The sequence below is a fragment of the Cryptomeria japonica genome, chromosome 11 (assembly GCF_030272615.1).
Source record: "Cryptomeria japonica chromosome 11, Sugi_1.0, whole genome shotgun sequence".
Taxonomy (NCBI): Eukaryota; Viridiplantae; Streptophyta; class Pinopsida; order Cupressales; family Cupressaceae; genus Cryptomeria; species Cryptomeria japonica.
In genome coordinates this window covers 179,576,098-179,597,726 of record NC_081415.1, presented here as the reverse complement: position 1 = coordinate 179,597,726, position 21,629 = coordinate 179,576,098, and the positions used below count along the sequence as shown (strand labels likewise).

The window sequence follows — 21,629 nt, the reverse complement described above, 5'->3', positions numbered from 1 at the left end:
AGAGCTATGGAGACTTGTTGAGAGAGATGTTTCTTGATACAATTTTGTTTGTAGTATCTGTAGACACTCAAAATTGTCATGTCTAATTAAATAAATATTTTATTTATTTAATTATCTAAGCCTAATTCTTCTATTAATTAAATAAATCTTTATTTATTTAATTAATTCATTTATCCTCTTCTAGCCTTATTTCTCATTTAAATAAATACATTTATTTATTTAAATTATCCCTTTCCTAAATTAAATAAATATTTTATTTATTTAATTGTCCTACTTCTTCTATTAATTAAATAAATCTTTATTTATTTAATTAATTCATTATCTTTTTCTACACATGACACATGTCATTCATCTCTTATTTCCTACACTACCTACCCCTTTCATTATTTTGGTATTTCTTATACCTACTCCCTAATCCTAGCCGACCTCTCTTTTTACACCTCTCAATCTTAACCCTCCATTTCATATTGTGTCTTCTATTTAAGGAGATGCTTTCTTCATTGTCAAACCCTAATCACTCATGCTAATGCTCTTTCATGCAACTTGCTACACTACAATTCCACTTGCAACCACATTCCGTTCTTTATTGAGCTCTTGTGCATACAAAAATCTGAGAGCAAGCATATCAAACAAGATCAATGGAGATAGGAAGAATGGAGATCAAAACCCTATTGGACATGTGACGGTATAATCTTTATGATTTTGAGTTATTTTGCATTGTCTTAGGTTATCTTCATATGTTATGGTGGATCTTTGTTCATTGTTAGGCTAGGGTTTCGTGGTTGAATCCATTTTAGTCTTTCAATATTGTTGTTATTTGTTATCCATTTTCACCATATACAGTATCTTTGTGGGTGGTCCTTGGTACTACATAGTTACATTCTCTATGTGTTGTGATTGGTAGACTCAATATGCCTTTTTTTATCCTATTAGACTAGACATTACCCATGCAGTGGGAGTTCCTAGACATGTTTGTTCTTCATCAACTATTTTTGCACATGGACCTTGAGGTTGTAGTGTGTTGGATTGGTTATATTGGTGGCATGAGTTTGTTGATGTTGTATAATTTTGAGGTATGAGTGATTGGATGGATTAGCACTTTATATGGGTACTATTTTTAGTTGCATGGGTTTATCAGTTGGATGGGTGCAATCATTTTGGTTGTTGTTCTAGCTGATGTTATATCTTGTTTTCTAGATGAATACTTCACAATTGTTTTCTGGTTATGGGCTTTGAATTTGATGTTGTTGATTCTTTTGTATATCTTGTGAGAGTAATGGAGTGGTGGTAGTATCATGAAGCCTTTGATATAATTGGGATCTTATGCTCGTGTTCTTTGAATTGGTGCATACTAACCTTGGCTTGTTCCTTTCTTCCATAGGCAGTGTTGAAGGATGATGTGGATTGTTGCCTGAGATTGTGGACATCAAGGATTTTATTGTAGATGACTTGATTGGAGCATGAAAGCAGGTTCAAGATCTACATGATATCATGGATGGCAATGATGGCATGGTTTCATTATTTTGGCTCCTAAGAAGTTGGTGTTGTAGACTCTTGATATGTCTTTGACAAGTGGGAGAATGTTAAGATTAAGGTGTCTCAAACTTAGAGTCTTAACATGTCAAATTATTTAATTAAATGTTTCCTAATTGATTTATCCTATGTTATACAATTCCTAGGTTGTCATTCACTTTGTAGGACCTCTTGGTGAGGTGGCATTGTACATGACAAGTGATGAGATGGCATATTCCTTATTTTCTAGGAAGTTGGCACTCACTTGGAAGATGCTATGTTGGAGTGGAAATTGATTTGGTAATTTCCTATGTTGACTAAAGAGTCTTGGTTTTCAATTTCTATTATGTATTGGAGTTGTATTTTAGCTATTGGCCTTTATAGTGGAGTTTAATTTTGACAAGTAGATTGAGGTAACGAAGGCACCTATTCCCGGTCATAGTAATTTCTATGTTGTACTTACATTGTATTTGGCAAGATGAGTGTTATGGATGAGACATGTGTTGTTTTCTTGGAAGTTGCTATCAACAATGTGTCATGGGATTAGCAAGATATTTTTTATGGCACAACTTACCTCTTAGGTGTTGAAGATGGTTTTCTAAACCATGGGAATCTACCTCTATTGAGATCTATATATATGTCAATACCTTAGCTAATTTATGAGAGATGAGAAAATTTCATTATTACAAGGTTAAATTGTCGAGTTTTTCTCCAAGATGGAGTAGGATATATAAATCTCCATGTAAAGGCCTAGAGCCTGAAGATTGTATTTTGTTGTTGAATAATACAATGGCTTTGGAGTGTGAGGTTTTTTACCCAAAAGGGATTTACCCACAATAAATTTGTGTTCTATTCATTTATCTTTTTCTTCTATTTTATGATTCTATGTTGTTGAATCTAAATGTATGCATGCTATCAAAACCGTTATTCGATCTGGCAAGATCTTAAATTGCAATCACTTTCCTCTAAGGGTTAATGTGGGAAATAAATTGTTCCCGATTCCACTTTATGGCATAGTAGTGTGTGTTTGTATTGGATGCTAGATGCACATAATGATCTCAAATGGTTTTTTTGGGATGCTTGATTTCCCTTCAAAATCATGTTGCAACTTGGAAACATAATAGAATTGAGAAACAAAAAGCCATGTAGATATCTCATGTCTTCCCCTTTTGACATCATAGAGATTTTGAAGAAGATAGGTCTTACCCATACCCCAATTCCAACCACTACAATAATTGGAATATGGGACTTTTCCAACAAACTCACAATGCTGTCAAAGGTGTTACGAGTTCAAAGAGATATCCCTATACCGTATGTGTTTTGTTATGTTCCTTTTTTGTTACCCTATAGCTCTATATCTACTAATCATCAGAAATCCAATGGGAAAAGGCATTTAAAGGATCTAAAATGTAGAAAATGATTTAAAAAAAATTAAATTATAAAAACTACATTATAAAATAATAAAGACATTTTTTACATAATTATTATTCTATTTCTAATCTATATATTCTTGAATTTGTAATAATAGAATGTTTATATTGGACCTACACAAATGTATATGTGCATAGATGTGCAAATGCACATATTAATTAGATCTAAAACCAATCTATATATTTAATGAACTTGTAACATGTGAATATATATTAAATATAAAATATATTTACTTGAATATAACTCTCTTTAGTCAATCTTTATATAAATCATCATTTTCTAAAAATTATAGAAAAGTATTTCAAACACATTTCATTAGTTTTTATATAAAAAATATAAAAAAGTATTTCTATCACATTTGGTTAATTTTTAATAAGGTTCTTATCATATTTCTAATATTTTTATTGCACTATATTTTACCATAATGCATAGATTGAGCTGCAAATAAAATATTTTCATGGTTTCTTAGTCATAGATCATTACTCGAATATTTAGTTCACAATATTTTTTGGTAGTTTTTTATTCAATAATTTATTTGTTATTAATTTTTAGTTGGTAATAATGGATATTTAGACCTATGTTTTTCACACACACACTTAATAACTTTATTATTTAAATTAAAAACATCAATATATAATATAGTGTAGTTTTTTAGATCATGTCATATTTTTCAAAATAGATATATTTTAATTATAAATTAAATACATACAATGTTACATATTTAATAATGAGGGCACGATACCTATAAAAGAATGTGTCTTATGATACTGATGCTAAATCACGAGATACTTGTCGTTTTATAGTTTTCCAGTCACCATAATAAATTGTGTCAGAAATTTCAAACTATTTTTTTGTCCCAGTAAAGGGAAGGATGGAAGATCGATTGGGGTTAAGGAGTAGCAAAACCATGATTAGGCAAAATCTTCAGTTGACTGATGCAATGGGTCCATTCATAGAAGACCTGCTCAATAAATTATGGTGATGTGCAATACAAGAGAAATTATGCAGTGCACTTGAGATTTTGTTACAGCCTATGTAATACATTTTTAAGCCGAGAGGCTTCTACAATGGTAGCAAATTTATGCATCAACATTTTGGGGTTTTCAAATAATTTGATGTGTATTTTCCTGTATGTGATTATTGTATGAATAACTAATACAAATTTGTTAATTAATTAATAATTAAATATGTTTCCATTTGCAGGAGTTGGTTGTGCAACGATTCATGAAAGTTTTTATTCTAAATTTTTTTTCGAGAGGAAAAGCTTCTTGGTTCGAGTTCAAATATTGGAGGAAATTGTAGGAGGTTGGAGCAATGATTGGGTAGAGGAGGGTTGATCTAGATTGGGGTTGTAGAGGGATTCTTTAGCATTTGTTCATTTGTGAATTTTTCCAGGTTGACATTTAATATATTTTCTTCTCGTGTTTGTGAGTGCAAATATTGCTATTAAACTTTTAACCAGATTGCTTGGCTTCCTTGCTATTCATTTCTACAATGGCAACAAATTTATGCGTCAACATTTGGGGGTTTTCAAATAATTTAATGTGTATTTTTTTGTATGTGATTATTGTATGAATAACTAATACAAATTTGTTAATTAATTAATAATTAAATATGTTTCCATTCACATGAGTTGGTTGTGCAATAGTTCATGAAAGTTTATTCTAATTTTTTTTGAGAGGAGACGCTTCTTGGTTGGAGTTCGAATATTGGAGGAAATTGTAGGAGATTGGAGCACTGATTGGGTAGAAGAGGGTTGATCTGGATTAGGGTTGCAGAGGGATTCTTTAGCATTTATGAATTTATGAATTTTTCCAAGTTGACATTTAATATCTTTTCTTCCTGTGATTGCGAGTGTAAAATATTGCTATTAAACTTTTAACAAGATTGCTTGGCTTCCTTGCTATTCATTTAGAATATTGGTCTTCCAAGATCCTCCCCTCCTATATTTGTTCTTCTCAGTCCCATTCAAGAAGTTGAGTTCCAGCCAACCAGTTCATGATATTTGGTTTAGGTTTAGGTTTTTTAAGCCGAGAGGCTTTTACAATCGCAACAAATTTATGTGCCAATATTTGGGGGTTTACAAACAATTTGACATGTATTTTCCTGAATAACTAATACTAATTTGTTAATTAATTAATAAATAAATATGTTTCCATTGACATGAGTTGGTGGAGGAGGGGCTTCTTGGTTGGAGTTGGAAAATTGGAGGAAATTGTAAGAGATTGGAGCAATGATTGGGTAGATGAGGGTTCATCTGGATTGGGGTTGTAGAGAGATTCTTTAGCATTTGTTCATTTGTGAATTTTGATTTCCAGTGGTTGGTATATGAATTGTAGATTTGTGCATTTGGCTATTGTAATCATCACTTTCAAAAGACTTCTCTATTTGATCAATATAATATGTAAAATATTGCTATTAAACTATATTTTGTTCTTCTCAGTCCCAATGAAGAAGTTGAGTTCCAACCAACCAGATAATGATATTTGGTTTAGATTTTGGTTTTTATATAATGTTTGGTTTTGTGGTATTTAATTTAGGGTTTTGCTTTTTATATTTTTGTATATGTTGCAGTGAGTATTGAGATGTTAATATTTCATTTATTGCACTAGAAACATGTGTGGTAGAATCGTATGTTTTTGTTTTATTTTTTTAATTAAACATAAATGGATCTTGAAAAAATATGTCATTATTTTTATGAATATCTTCTTTTAAATTTTAATAAACTCATTTGAATTGAGAGTTGTATATCTATTTTACAACTAAATATTGATTCATTTAACAATTAAAAACAATGAATTTATTTCAATTTTAAAATCTGAAATGATTTGCATGCAAAAAGAAAAAGTAGAATAGAAATGTTTCAAAATGTTTCTTATATGTCTAAATTAATTTCTTTTTTTTTTCAATGTTACAATAAAATAATACTCTAATTGAAAGTTATATAAGTTTTAGTTTTAAATTTATTCTAAAACTAATTGTTGATTCATTTAACAACATAAAAAAATAAATTTATTTTAATTTTAAAATGTGAATTGATTTTCATGCAAAACAAAAAGGGTAGAATAGAAATGTTGTTTATATATTTAGATTAATTTATTTTCATTTTTTAATTTCACAACTAAAAGCATACTCTAATTGAAAGTTATATAAGTTTTATTTTTAAATTTATAAATAAGTGTTATTAATGCATTATTAATTTAATTTTTTTAAATTATATCATAAAAATTTAAACCCTTAATTAATTTTTTAGTTTGATTACCATTAGGGTTTGATAAAAGTTATATAAGTTTTAGTTTTAAATTTATTCTAAAACTAAGCACGCTCTAATCATTTAAAGTTATATAAGTTTTAGTTTACAATTTATTCTAAAACTAATTGTTGATTCATTTAACAACATTAAAAAATAAATTTACTTTAATTTTAAAATTAGGGTTTGATAAGAATTCAACTGAGATTTTGGCTTAATTACTGTTAGGGTTAGGGTTAGAATAGAGGTTATGAGTAATATAATTCCAATTATAAGAAAATTTAAACTATTTTAAATTTATATTAAAAATATCATTTCAATTAAAAGAGAGTTTAAGCTATTTTAAAATATCTTTATCTCATTAGAAAAAAGTTTTAAGGTAATTATTTCATAAAAATAGTGAAATAGGGAAACAAAATATTCATAAGAAAAGTACATAATAATAAAGATTCTTTTAATATTTTATAAAAAATGACAATAAGTGTTATGAATGGATTATCTGAGAATAGTTACCTACTAGCCTTACCTTCAAACTAAACTATAATTAACTATAACCTTAACCCCTAAACCTAATCTCTCTAATTGAATGCCAACCCTAACCTAACCTTAAAGTTAACTCTAACAATATCATTTTAAAATTTTTAAAATTATATCATAAAGGTTAAACCCTTAATTAATATTTTGGTTTGATTACCATTAGGCTTTGATAAACATTCAAAAGCATACTCTAATCATTTAAAGTTATATAATTTTTAGTTTTAAATTTATTCTAAAACTATTTTTTTGATTCATTTAACAACATAGAAAATACAAACCCTAACTATAATGAAAACCTACCATAATCAAATCCTCACCTTGACAATATCTCTAATCTAGACCTGATTGAACTCTAAACCATAACTTGACCCTAAACTTAGATATATCCCCGACTTCACCCTTACTACAATCCTAACCCTAACCCTTAACACTAACACTTAACCTATGATATAAATCCTAACCCTTAACATAGTCCTAAACATAACCCTAATCCTAAGCCTAACCATAATCTTTACCCTATCTCTAACCTTAACCCTAACCATTAGCCTAACCCTAACAATGATTTAAACCCTAACTGCAATCCTAACCCTAACCCTTAACTGTAACTCTAACCCTCTAATATAAACCTTAAACCCTTAAACCCTTAACCTCTATCCTAACCCTAACCCTTAACTGTAACTCTAACCCTCTAATATAAACCTTAAACCCTTAAATCCTTAACCCCTATCCTAATGTTGTGATATAAACCCTAACCCTAAACACAAAATTAACCATAATCATAAATCCTAATCTAACCCTAGTCCTAATCCCATGATATAGAGCCTAACTGTAGAAATAATCATAACAATAACACTAAATCCTAATCCTAACAACAATTATAAACCTAACCCTAAATAAAAAACCTAACCATTAACCTAACCCTAACAATGATGTAAACCCTTACTGCAATCCTAACCCTAACCATTAACCTAACCCTAAAAGTGATGCAAACCATAACTATAAATCCAAACCATAACCATAACTATAAATATAAACCGTAACCCTAGACACAATTGTAAATGTAACCCTAAATCCTAAGCCTAACCATAATCTTAACCCTTTCCCTAACCTTAATCCTAACCATGATATAAATCTAAACCCCAACCATTAGCCTAACCTTAACAATCATGTAAACACTAACTATAATCCTAACCTTGACCCTTAACCCTAACTCTAACCCTCTAATATAAACCCTAAACCTAAAATTTGTGATATAAACCCTACCCCTAAACATAAAATTAACCATAATCGTAAATCCTAATCCTAACCTTGATCCTAATCCCATGATATAAACCCTAACCCTAGAGATAATCATAACAATAACAGTAAATCCTAACCCTAACAACAATTGTAACCCTAACCCTAGCCTTAAACCCTAAATCCAAAACCTAATTAGGTAACTATTCTCGAATAATACATTCATAACACTTATTATCATTTTTTATAAATTATTAAAAGAATCTGTATTATTATGTACTTTTCTTATGAATATTTTCCTTATTTCAATATTTTTATGAAATAATTACCTTGAAACTTTGTTCTAATGAAATAAAGACATTTTAAAATAGCTTAAACTCTCTATTAATTGAAATGATATTTTTAAAATAAATTTAAAATATAGTCATTTTAAAATAGTTTAAAGTTTCCTATAATTAAAATTATCTTACTCATAACCTTTATTCTAACCCCAACCCTAATAGTAATTAAGCCAAAATCTTAGTTGAATTCTTATCAAACCCTAATGATAATAAAATCAAACACTTTATTAAGGGTTTAACCTTTATGAAATAATTTTAAACATCAATAAAACATTTAAAAATTATTTGAATAATAATAAAATTAACAAAGGTTGTATAAAAATATACTTTATTAATAAATATATTTGATAAATAAGAATAAATGAGTATCATCAAAAGTAATTTGATATTTCTATTTTTTTCTTATACTTATTTATGTAATATATATTATTTATATATTTTAAAATAAAATATTTCTAAACACAATCTTGACCTTGATCCTAACCCTAACCATTAACCTAAACCTAAGAATGATGTAATATCTATATATATTCCTAACCCTAATCCTTAACCCTAACCCTAACCCTATGATATAAACCCTAACCATAGATATAACCCTAACCATAATTTTAAATATTAAGCCTTTGAACCACAATCATAAACTTAACCCTAACCCTAACCCTGATGCTAATCCTAACCCTAATATTGTGTTATAAACCCTAATCCTAAATGTAAACTAACCATAATCATAAATCCTAATCCTAACCCTAATCCTAATCCCATGATATAAACCCTAAACCTAGAAATAATCATAACAATAATACTAAATCCTAAGCCTAACAACAATCGTAACCCTAACTGTAACTTTAAACCCTAAAGTCAAACCCTAACCATTAACGTAACACTAACAATGATATAAACCCTTAGTGCAATCCTAACAATAACCATTAACCTAACCCTAAAAGTGATACAAACCATAACTATAACCCTAACCCTGACCCTTAACCCTAAATATAACCCTATGATATACATCCTAACTCTACACATAATCCTAACCATAACCATAAATCCTAAGCCTAAACACAGTCTTAACCCTAACCCTAACCTTGACTCTAACGATTAACCTAACCCTAACAATGATGTAAAATCTATCTATAATCCTAACCCTAACCCTAATCCTATGATATAAATCCTAACCTTAGACATAACCCTAAACATAATTCTAAATATTAAGCCTAACCACAATCTTAAACTTAACCATAACCCTAATCATTGTGCTAACCCTCACCCTAACACTATGATCTATAAACTGTAACCCTAAACATAAAACTAACCATAAATGTAAATTCTAATCCTAACCACAATCTTAACCCTAACCCTGATCATGATGTTAATCCAAACCCTAACCATTAAACTAACCCTAACAATGATGTAAACCCTACCTATAATCCTAACCCTAACCCATAATCCTAACCCTAGTCCTATGATATAAATGTCCTAACCCTACACATAATCTTAACCATAACCCTAAATCCTAAGCCTAACCACAATCTTAACATTAACTGTAACACTAAACATGATGTAAATCCAAACCCTAACCATTAACCTAACCCTAAAAATAATGTAAACCCTAACTATAATCCTAAACCTAACCCTTAACCCTAACCATAATCATAACACTAACCCTAACCCTACTCGTAACCCTAAACTTATGATATAAACTCTAATCATAGAGATAATCCTAACCATATACCTAAAAATTAAGCCTAACTAGAACCTTAACCCTTACCATGATGTAAATCTAAACCCTAACCATTAACCTAACCGTAACAGTGATGTAAACCCTAACTATAATCCTAACTCTAACCTTAACCCTAGACACAATCCTCACCATAATGATAAATCCAAACCCTAACCACAATCTTAACCCTATCCCTAATCCTAATCATGAAGTAAATCCAAACCCTAATCATTAACCTAACTCTAACAATGATGTAAACCCTAACTATAATCCTAACCCTAGATCATAGCCTTATGATATAAACCATAACCCTACACATAATCCCAACCATAACCCTAAATCCTAACCTAATCACAATCTTAACGCTAACTGTAACACCAATCCAAACCCTAACCATTAACCTAACACCAACAATGATGTAAACCCTAACTATAACCCTAACCCTAACCCTAATAGCAAGGCAAAATGAACCCTATTCCTTATTGAATTAGGCCTACTATTTTAAACCAAATCAAATCCTAACCCTAATAGTAAACCCAAATGAACCCTAATCCTTATTGAATTAGGCCTATTATTTTGATTCCAATCCTAACTATAATTCTAAATCTAGAATTGAACCAAATGGAATCCTAAATCTAACACTGTACCAATCCAAAATATATAGCTATTTGAAATTAATTTATGTCATGTCTTTCAATTCACGCTGCGACTACTACTAGCTTATATATATTTAATAATATATATACAATAAGCCAAGAGATATCCTTCTCGAGGCGCCTATTGCACTTTAACGCTAACCGTAAATGCTAGCCTAATCACAATCTTAACGCTAACCGTAACACCAAACATGATGTAAATCCAAACCCTAACCATTAACCTAACCCCAACAATGATGTAAACCCTAACTACAACCCTAACCCTTACCCTAATAGCAAGACAAAATGAACACTATTCCTTATTGAATTAGGCCTACTATTTTAAACCAAATCCTACTATTTTAAACCAAATCAAATCCTAACCCTAGCTTATATATATTTAATAATATATATAGAATAAGCCGAGAGATATCCTTTTAGAGGTGCCTATTTTTATTAATTTATCAATATTAAAGTGCAATAGGCACCTTGAGTAGGATATCTCTCGGCTTATTCTATATATATTATTAAATATATATAAACTAGCTACAGTTGCAACATGAATTGAAAGACATGACATAAATTAATTTCAAATAGCTATATATTTTGGATTGGTACAGTGTTAGATTTAGGATTCCATTTCGTTCAATTCTAGATTTAGAATTATAGTTAGGATTGGAATCAAAATAATAGGCCTAATTAGTTTTCAAGAATATTATAGTGTTTCTAGATTATGTTTTAAGGGTAATTTATTAAGTAGAAATAAGAAAGATCTATTTTAATGTGTTCAAGTTATGGTATTTGTTGACTTGAGTTTTCAAAAATTATTGAAGACAATGATATTTTCTTTCATTATCAAAATATCACGAAGAATTCTTTTTTGTGAAATTTTATCTTTTGTTTTAATGGGCCACCCACCCCTAAGACCAGAAGATGTAGTTGGGTTGGGAATAGACTCGGGTTCATTTCTTATGACGCTTTCTTCTTTTAAAGAAGCCTCTACAAAAACATAAAATTTCTTCACATGGGTTACATCTCTTCAAATGGACATCATCCTCAGAGATTTTCTCTCTTTGATTGTTGCTACCAACATTCCGAGTCATTTTTTTCTGCTATTTTTCAAGAAAAATAATTTAAATATTTTCAACCTCAAAACAACTTGAGAATTTACAATATTTATCATCTATCCAAGATCAAATCATTTAGTACCAAAAAATTAACTAAATAGTAAATATTTGTCCATCAAGAATGTTTGCAATTTCGCATTTCGTTCAAATTTGTTCTCAAGCAAATGCATAAAGATTAGAGAAAACAATATTTAAGGTTTGACGAACTTTACGTAGAGGTCTAATTGGCTGAGACTTTTGAAGAAAGTACAATACTTTTAAAAAACTTATTCATTTGATCCGTAAGTCAACTAAAAATCTTTACATTCCTGGAAATCTACTTTGTGCATCAAACTCAAAGGCCTTATGTTTTTCCCGTTTCATAAATACAAATAAATTTGAACCTGATGAAGTGGAAAATTTAGCATGTAACGTTTGAAAGGTCCTAAGAAGAAAAATGATTTTGTAAAAATTGGGGAAACAAATTTCCACATGCGTTGAAGATCTATCTTTCATAACAATTTATTTCCCCCCAAAACGATCTTCTGCTCCAACTTTCGGATATCTGAGAAGATATTCATACATTTAATTATGAATATTCTACCATATTTATAGTTATATAAATTACTATCGGCTTACCCATTGCACCTCATTCAGGTGCAAGCGCTAGTTACAAATTGCTTGTACATGATTTTGTATAACATGCATAAATGCCATGGATATAGATAAAAGCATGCAAATATTATATTTAAAAATAAAATACTTTTTTTGATTCATACAAATCACGGGTATTTCTAAATCAAGTTATCTTTAAAGAATAACTTCACATGCACATATATTTAGTTTAGTTATTGCTAAGTTATAAGTATTTATATACCTCTTCTATTATAATATACAAATATATACAAGTGCAAGAGAGAAATATAGAAACAAAAAGAGAATTGACTGATGTAGTAGTTCTAGAATAATATATATGATGCCTTATTGAGTGTTACCAATGAGCAAGTGTGAAATTATTTATCATCCATAATAAAATTTAACTAGTAGCAAATAGGGAAAGTGAGAGGCTTTTTTTTTTTTCAAAATTATTCTCCAAAGGAAAAACTCACCACTCATTTAGATGTAGGAATAGGGTGTTGTACCCTTGCAAAAGAAAGAATTTTATAATTACGTAAAATAAGTATGTAGTTTTGGTGTATCTTAGGGGACAATGTTTCTAGTCACATAAAATATTTATTTAGATCTACTACTGAAGTTGTATGTAACATTGGTTATATATTTTATGTGAGTTGTGTATGAAAAATATTTAATATTTGAGAAAATTAGTAATGGTTTTGTGTATTCATGGTTTCACCTTACCACTTAGTTTTTTTGTGTGGGCTTGATACTATTAAAACACACATATTTAGTAGTTGAAGTTGGGTAATTGGATGATTGATTGTTTGGATTGGTTGTATAACTATATTGAGATCTCTTATTAAGAGTGCATATGTGAAGCATGCCTTAGGATGTGTGAGTACATGCTTGGATACATTGAGGATGCATTAGAGTTGCTTGATGTTTTAGAGTATTCATGGAGACTCTATCAGTGAATTGTAATTTTCCATTGATGAATATTACAGTGAGTTTGGATGCTTTGGGAGGTTAATGTTTCCCCCTTGAAGGTTTTCCAAGAGCATATCTTGTGTTATCTTATGGTATGTCTTTGATATTTGCATATGATTATTTTGTAAGCTTGTATGGGTGCTTTCCTCTCATAGGATAATATAGAACATCATTTGATTAACTTATTTTGCTTAACAAGTTTTATCAGAACCATAGTTGTGGTTGAGGGATGTGATAGATCCTTGTTTTGGTTTAATCCTTGTATGAGAAAATATGATGTAAAGTTGAAGCAATGACAATGTTGGAGAGATTTTAGAAACTTCAATTTATGAAGTATGTTGTGTAGGTTAAAGTATATAGATTCATGATTTTGGAGCTCGCAAATTTGTGGTTATATTTTGGGATTTGAAAATGAGTTGTAAAAATAGTTGTTTTGTGTTTAACGTGAGGGTTTTGTAGGGGTAGTTTCATAGATGGTCCCTTGTCATGATACAAACCTTGTCATTGGATCCAGTAGACTTAAAAAATTAAGATTGACATAAAATTTAATTTATTTTGGCCATTGTTATTAAAACAAAAAAAGTTAGCCCACCTCCCCATTGGTTTTATAGTAATATGATCATCATTTGTAAAAAAGGTAAATTTGAAAAAAACTCACACTATTAAAAATTGATTTGAAAAATTATTTAAAATTTTTAATTTAAAAAAGAAACTATTAAAATTCTAGAAGGTGTTAAACTCCCTTGTGTAGGTTGGTATGCTAGCCATAGGGAGGGCTATAAATTCTAATTGGTTCCGTATCTATCATCAGCAAGTGACGATTAGTTTTAAACCACACACTAAATAACATATTAAGTCTAGAGAATGCCAATCAACTCTGAGTGTTTAATACTTTTGAACTTAAAAATCAAAACTTAATGTTTGTGATTTAAACCATTTTACAAATGACTTAAAATAAATAAATTAAGAGTGCTCGAAGTTCACTGTGAAAGATCAACTTGAGTGTTCCCTACGTGCTGGACCATTACCATATAGCCACCTACCTGTCTCTTGATAGTGATATTCTATATGATTCCTATAGTCATTCAAGCATTTTGAACCATTGGCTGTTTTGGAAGCTCCAACAATCTATCACAAGGTATTTCCTTGTGCGCTAGTAGGGGTCGTCGCGGGTCTGGACTTGGTCGTAGTAGGGGTCACCCTCCGAGTAGAGGCTGTGGGCATGCAAGGAAGAAGCATATGCTATCTAAACCCCACAAGGAAAGTGCAAGCTAGGTCCCCTTTAGCTACTTTAAGCTTACTGTTTTGACTATCAAGCGGGTATTTGTTTTCATCAACATAATCTCTGTTAATAGGGCAGCAAGCTTCTGCCATTTAGACTTTAAGCTTTTTATTAAAAGGGATTCCTCAGACTTACATATGTTAATTAGGAAGGACTCCTTATGCCTTCCATGGATTGCTTGGTAGAAGTCCTTCTCTTCTACTAGAAGGAATTTTGATGCCTCCATTTTGAATTCTGCTAAAAATCTATTTGCTATCTTAGCTCTGTAAATTCTACATAATCAATATAATTTGGCTCTGCCTTTACCGATAAAAAAAAAAACAATCTATCATAGGGTACGCTCTTATTCGTTGTCTAATTTGGATTAATTCCCAGAATGCGTTATGCATTGTTTCACTCCTTTCATAAGGAGGAGATGTATGTTATATTTTTCTATATAAAACTGTTGATATCTCCAAGCCATGGAGCTAATACTTGTTGATTGGTTTGGCATAATAATAGAAATACTTTACATTGTTTCCTTAAACAAATTGAATGATTCAATGATGTTTGTCTATGGTTTTTGTTAAACTGAATAGAAAATGAGGTATAGTTTTGTTTGTGCTTGGTTCTTTCAGTATTACCACCACAGATGCACCAAATTCTTTTTAGTTTAACTAAATTTTAATAAGATTGAGATAATAGATTGTACTTGCAATGATCTTTTCTTGCCAATCATTCAGCTAAAAGTTTTATGGACGATATAATGGATTTAACTAATTGATGTCATTGTTATTAAAATAATTTTATTATAAAAATAGGTAAAGAAAGTTAACAAACAAAGGACATATATTTTGTAATGGAGACATCTTATTTGATTAAATAGAGTAATGTGGAGTTAATCTTCTTGATCTAGTTAATTCTCAGCGGGGGTACTAACAATTGGTTAATTTTGCAATGCATGAAATTCTTATATTCAAAGATTCATCTTCAGTCAAATTATAACAAAATTTTAATTTAGTTTGATAGAACTATATTTTAATTTCTTACTATCACTTGAAATCTATCTATATTTAATGATAAACTCAATTCATCATTCAATTTCATTTTTAAAAATTTTATAATTTTTTCTGATCCATCAACATTAATAAATCTACCAGAACCAGAACATTTATTTTCAAAAGCACATCAATCTACTATCCAAACTAGTAGAATTGTGGAACATGCTAGATCATAATCTAGCACCAACATTTTTAGATGATGCTTAATCAAACATCTTTTGTGAGGGGAATTTAAGCCCCTTACATTCCATGAAGCAATCTTCATTCCCATCTGAGGGATGAGTTTCCTCCCTTGGATATAGTCATATACTCCTTGATATTTGTAAGTCCCTTCTCACTGCTTCCTCCTCCCATTTTTTTTCTAGGTAAGTTCCTAAGTCTCTTTTTCTTCTACTTTGATTTGACTAGAACCTTGGATGCTGATTGATTAATGCATCTTTGGTCTATTATTCCAAAGTCATCCATATCTGTCTAGAAATCTTATGCTTAGTCATTAGAATCTAGGCCTCCTTCGGTTGAAGCACCATCCATGCCAACCTCTTTCATAGCATCTTCCATAGCTTTACTATTTTCTCCTTCATTTTTCCAAGATCACGATTGTATTATTGAGGTACCAATCTCCTCCTGCACCATTTCAATTTCATTTTGTACCTCTATACTTGTATTAAGGTTTTATCAATATGCCCGCTCTTATTTCTAGGGGTGGATCCCGATGTCTCTTTGTCCTTATTCATAGGGTGAAGTAGTGATGTCATATTATTAACAACTTCTAAAGGAAGTATTTTAGATACATTTTTGTCATGTGGACCCATTTTTTAATTAGTGGTTTATGGCAATTTTCTTCCTTGTGGGTTCAGCCTCCACATCTTAAACAAAAGAGTCTCTTTTCTTTAACTTCAACCATCTGCTCCCAAGTCTCAATCGAGTTGTTGAGTTTGATAATCTTAGAAATAAGGAAAATTGAGATGAGCTTGATCTGAACATATAATGTAGAGTCATTGGTTTCCATGTCAACTCCAAGAACTTACCCTAATTTAGATCCTATCATCCTAATGCATTCCCTAGACCAGTATTCAAGAAGTAAATTACATAATTTGATCCAATATGCTCTTTCACAGGGAGAGGATGATCTAGGGTTAAAGTTTTTTGTCCAGTTCTAGGTGTAAACTAGGGACTTGCCAATCCGCCACAGAGCCGTCACCAAAAAATCATCCCTCTCCATCTCATAATTGAATTCAAGCCTAAATATTTTATTAGGGAGATTGATAACATTGGTGTTGATATTTTTCTCTACCAACCAATTGTGTATTTCTCCCCTCCTTTTTGATTACCCAATGACCTTCGCTGTCACTATCGTCCTCTCATAATATTGTGCCACCTTATTTAATTTATGACATGGTTTAACAACCTCCTATGGATTCTATAAGTCTAGTGGTTGTATCAGACATTGCCAGGTTGATATTTTGGTGCAACGACAACCCTAGCTTGTAATAAGGGGTATTAGAGCTTGGTCATAGGTTCGAATCACGCAAGCTGTGGCGAGTGATGCTAGGAGGGGGATTGTTGGCAGTTGGCCAACGTCCGTCGTGGGGATTTGCGACATGGTTTAACAACCTCTTGTGGATTATATAAGTCTAGTGGTTGTATCAGGCATTGACATGTCGATCTTTTGGTGCGACGATAACCCTAGCTTGTAATAGTTAGATCCTCTACAAATATCTAAGATCAATTCATATATAGGATAATTTCAATTCCAATTCCAATAGTTTTTCCTTTTTTATTCGTCTCTTTGCTCTGCTCTTTGTCAATTGTGGAACAATTTTTATTTACTATATGAACACACAAATATTATTTATTTACATTGTTTGTAACTTTTAATTTATCCAAGTTTATATTGATCTCATATTGCGTCCTTCATATTTAATCTTTGAGTTCATATGAAGTTAAAAAAAACATATTCTCAAATATTTATGTGATGAGAGTATATCTTTATTTTTATGTGATGCTTATTTTAAAAATATTATGTTCAATAGAATAGTCTTGCATTAAAGATGAATTTTTATATTTAATATTTATTTATGTTCTATTTGCATTGAGTCATTAGCAAGATCTATGGTGGTTTCCAATTCCTTTTAAGGTGTCTCTCCTTATTACTACTCAACCCTTTTTAATCAGTACATCTATAAGAGCTTTAATATGCTTTTATTTTTCCAATTTAACCAAAAATACAATGCATTATACAACTTCAAGCATAAATCATTGGTGTTCCCTATTAGATTTTGTGAAAGAAGATATTTTTTACTTTTATTTTGTATTTGGATCCTGACATGTTTAATGTTTCTTTATTGTAGCATAACTGCAATAGGGAGATTTGAAGCTCTGTATTCAAATTCATTGCTAGATCAGTATGATTAGATTTTGAGAAATCAAGTGAAAATCCATATAGAATGCCATCGTCTTTTATAATAAGATCTTTGCTAAAAAGATGAATGCAATATTTGTTGATATCAGGGAAATAAATATTCTTTAAATAAGAAGTAGAAGCTAGATCAGTCAAATTCTAAATTATTCATACTTATTCAACAATAATAAATTATTATTATTAATATTATTATCCAACAATATTTATGTGGGGATTGGCAGCTTTGATTTTTTTCCAATATATTCCACCTTCCTTCAACTTCTCCCTAAATTTATATCTCCCTGTGAAACTTCCAATATCGATCTCCTTGAGTCCAATCCCTCTCCCATTTTATTCACCTTCTCACAATTCCGTAATCTTAATTTTTCAAGACATGTCATCGCTCCATCCTCCATTTCTAGAAACTCCTCCAATTTAGGGAATTCATCTATGAAAAGGAAGCGAAGGTGAGGAAATCCTCCCGACTTTCCAAATGCCTTTGGCACTTCTCTACACCTCTTGTTATAATGCAAATCCAAACTCACTAGATTGGGCATTGCCTGCAATTCTGGGTAATTACTACAATGACCATTCGATAAATAGAGGTGACATATCCAACTTGGCACTGCAAAATAATATAGCTTGAGATATTCTAGATCTCTCATTGTACTCATTCTCTCTGAAAACTGAGGAAGATCTGATTCTGATTCAGATTCACACCGCATTCCAACAATTGCATTGTTGACTTCCAGCCGACGCATGTTGAGCAAGGGTGAAAGGACCCCTTCTTCCATCCTCTTCAACTGCGATTCATGCTCAACTGTAAATGCTATTTCCTCAATTTCCCTCATCTTGCCAACATCATCTAGCCTTAATGCACCATCTTCTTCCATGGACAGGGACAAGAACTCATCTACTCTTAGTGTTCGCAAAGGCTCCAACTTTGATATTCCCTTTGGCATTCGCACAAACGGGCCTTCCAAATGCTGAAGACACTTTAATTCACTTATCCATTTGGGTGCCTGATTCTTCTTCAATCTACAATCAGAGACATCAAGAAAAGAGAGACTCTTAAGGCATCTCAAGCACTTTGGTAACTTCCTAATCTTGGTCCTCCTTAAATTCAACACTTTGAGAAGTTTCATCTCTTCAACACAAGCAGGCAATGTGGAGATATTTGTGTAGCTCAGATCCATAACCCGCAAAACTCTCATACCACTAAACAACATTGCCGGAATGTTTCCTTCAATTTTGTAGTTATGAGAGAGTGATACTGTGCGGACAAGGGTGGGAGAAACAGGACGCCTCTCTGAGATGGCATGCTTATCAATATCTTTCTTTGCCAAAAATAGGCGACACCAGCGACTACCATCTGTATTCACAGATTGCAATTTGTCGAAGGCTTCTTCAACACTGAAAGCACACTTATTTTCTCTGGATACAAGTATGACCAAATCAAGCAATAAATCATGGATTTACAATATTTCTTCAGATATGTGTCTTCCCATACTTCAACCAGACAGAGATTGGCAAGCCGATTCATACAATCCCAGGGGTCCTCTCCTGCCGGAATGAATCCTTCTCCCTTGCATAGATATATGAGATACTCACACTCTATTATCTCATCCTCAGGGAAGAAGGAAAGATAAGCAAAACAAGCCTTTAGATGTGCAGGCAGGGAGTAGTAACTCAATTTGAGAATATCCATGAGAAGGTCCTTGGAAGTCCCTACTTTTTTCAGCTTACTGAACTTGGATTGCCAATCCCTTGGCTGTGTAGTGCTGCTCAGAGATGCTGCTGTAGTTTTGATTGCAAGTGGCAAATTCCCACATTCCTTCACGATGTTATGCGTGACCTTTTCCAGGTGCTGTGGTGCCCTGTTTCCCTTAGATCCAGGAAACGCATAAGCACAAAACAAACTCCAACTCTCTTCATCTGTCAAACATTCCATCTGATAAACACGAGCATTGAGATTTTCGCAGACCTCTCTGCTTCTTGTGCTAAGCAGAATTTTGGATTCCCTAATATCTCTAGTTGGTATGCCAAGTTTGGTTAGCAAGTCACCCTCTCTAGTAGCCCTCCAGACATCATCTAACACAATAAGATATCTTTTCCCTAGCAGAAATCCATGAATCGACTGTGCTACGGGCCCTTCACTCACTCCACCCACGTCAATTCTCTTACTCAACTCTTCATCTAATTGAAAAGCTAAATCACGCTGCAACTGGGAAACAGAATAGAATTGAGAAACAGAAATCCATGCAGATATCTCATACCTTCCCTTTATGGCGTCGTAGAGCTTCTGAAGAAGATAGGTCTTTCCTATGCCCCCCATTCCAACCACTGCAATAATTGGAATATGGGGGTTTACCAACAAATTCACCATGCTTTCCATCTTGGACTCTATCCCCACTGGTTTTGAATCTTTAGGCAGGAGACTTGATCTCCTAAACCGTTGTCCTTGGGATCTAATTGATGATTCTGCTGCTTCTTCTTCTTTGTGAGCCATAGCAGCACGAACTATATTCAGTTGGTTTCCATCTTGAACAACAGAGCTCAACCGGGCTTTCAGCTTTTGAATTCTTCTGCCCATTTTAAGGCGAGGAAGCAAAGCAGAAAACTGAGTATTAGTGGCATACAAAGAATCCACAGCGCATTCTTGAAGTATGTCCTCTGCCTCCCAGGCAATGTCCCGAACTCTGAGAAGCCAGTTTTTCACAGACTCCTTTTGTCCAGTGCTCTCTTCATTGGCTTCATTTAAAGCACAATTGATTTCTATAAACCTGTTGGGCAACCATTGAAATTCTTCTCGGAAGTTGAAGACTATGCTTACCTCATTAGCCACTTGTTGGATGGCCATCTCACAAACTTTTCCAACAGCAGCCTTTGCAAGGACGAATTCCATCTTCGAGTCTTTTTTGGTTGAAATTGAGAATTCTAATCAAGTGCAGGCAAAACAGAGAGGAAATGGAATATAGTAGAATAGAATGCGTGTATACAACTCAATCCTGAAAATCTTGGCTGAAGTGTATGTGTATATATATAACATACATATACATATAGATATATACAAGATCAACTTCGAAGCCGTTGTATTGAACGTGTGAAAACCATTTTTTTTTAAAGAATTAAATTTAGATAGATACAAAGCAGAAGAGGAGAAAACAATTGCAGTCAACTCTAAAGATAATTCTGAAGGGACATGGCTGTAGAGAAGGTAAGGTGCCAGCGCATTTGAAAGGGAATGCAGAATATAATAACATTACAATATTCGCGGCACCAAAGGTATAGGTGGAGAATCCGGTGAGTAGGTAATCTTACCAAGAAAGGAATATAAGAAGAAATTATATAAATTTAAATTAAAGTAGGTAATCCATTTTTTAATTGAAATATCAAATTTTTGAATGTTAAAATAGATTTGTAAGAAAATAAAATGAAAGTTGAAAGAAATTGTATATTTTCAATTGAAGAATGATTTATTTAAATTAAATTGTATAAGCAAAGTTTACAAAATTCGAATTGTCTTGATAATC

At 31.7% G+C, this 21,629-nt stretch overlaps 1 protein-coding gene across 1 annotated transcript; it reads right to left on the bottom strand.

Annotated features, from left to right (window-relative positions):
- Positions 1 to 18,371: 18,371 nt before the first annotated feature.
- On the bottom strand, positions 18,372 to 21,001 carry LOC131068105 (putative disease resistance protein RGA3). The gene is made up of 2 exons (XM_058003287.2): positions 19,710 to 21,001; positions 18,372 to 19,530 (listed from the first exon to the last, which is right to left on the bottom strand). Exons 1-2 carry the CDS (start codon positions 20,999 to 21,001, stop codon positions 18,372 to 18,374), a joined length of 2,451 nt encoding a protein of 816 aa, XP_057859270.2.
- Positions 21,002 to 21,629: the final 628 nt, after the last annotated feature.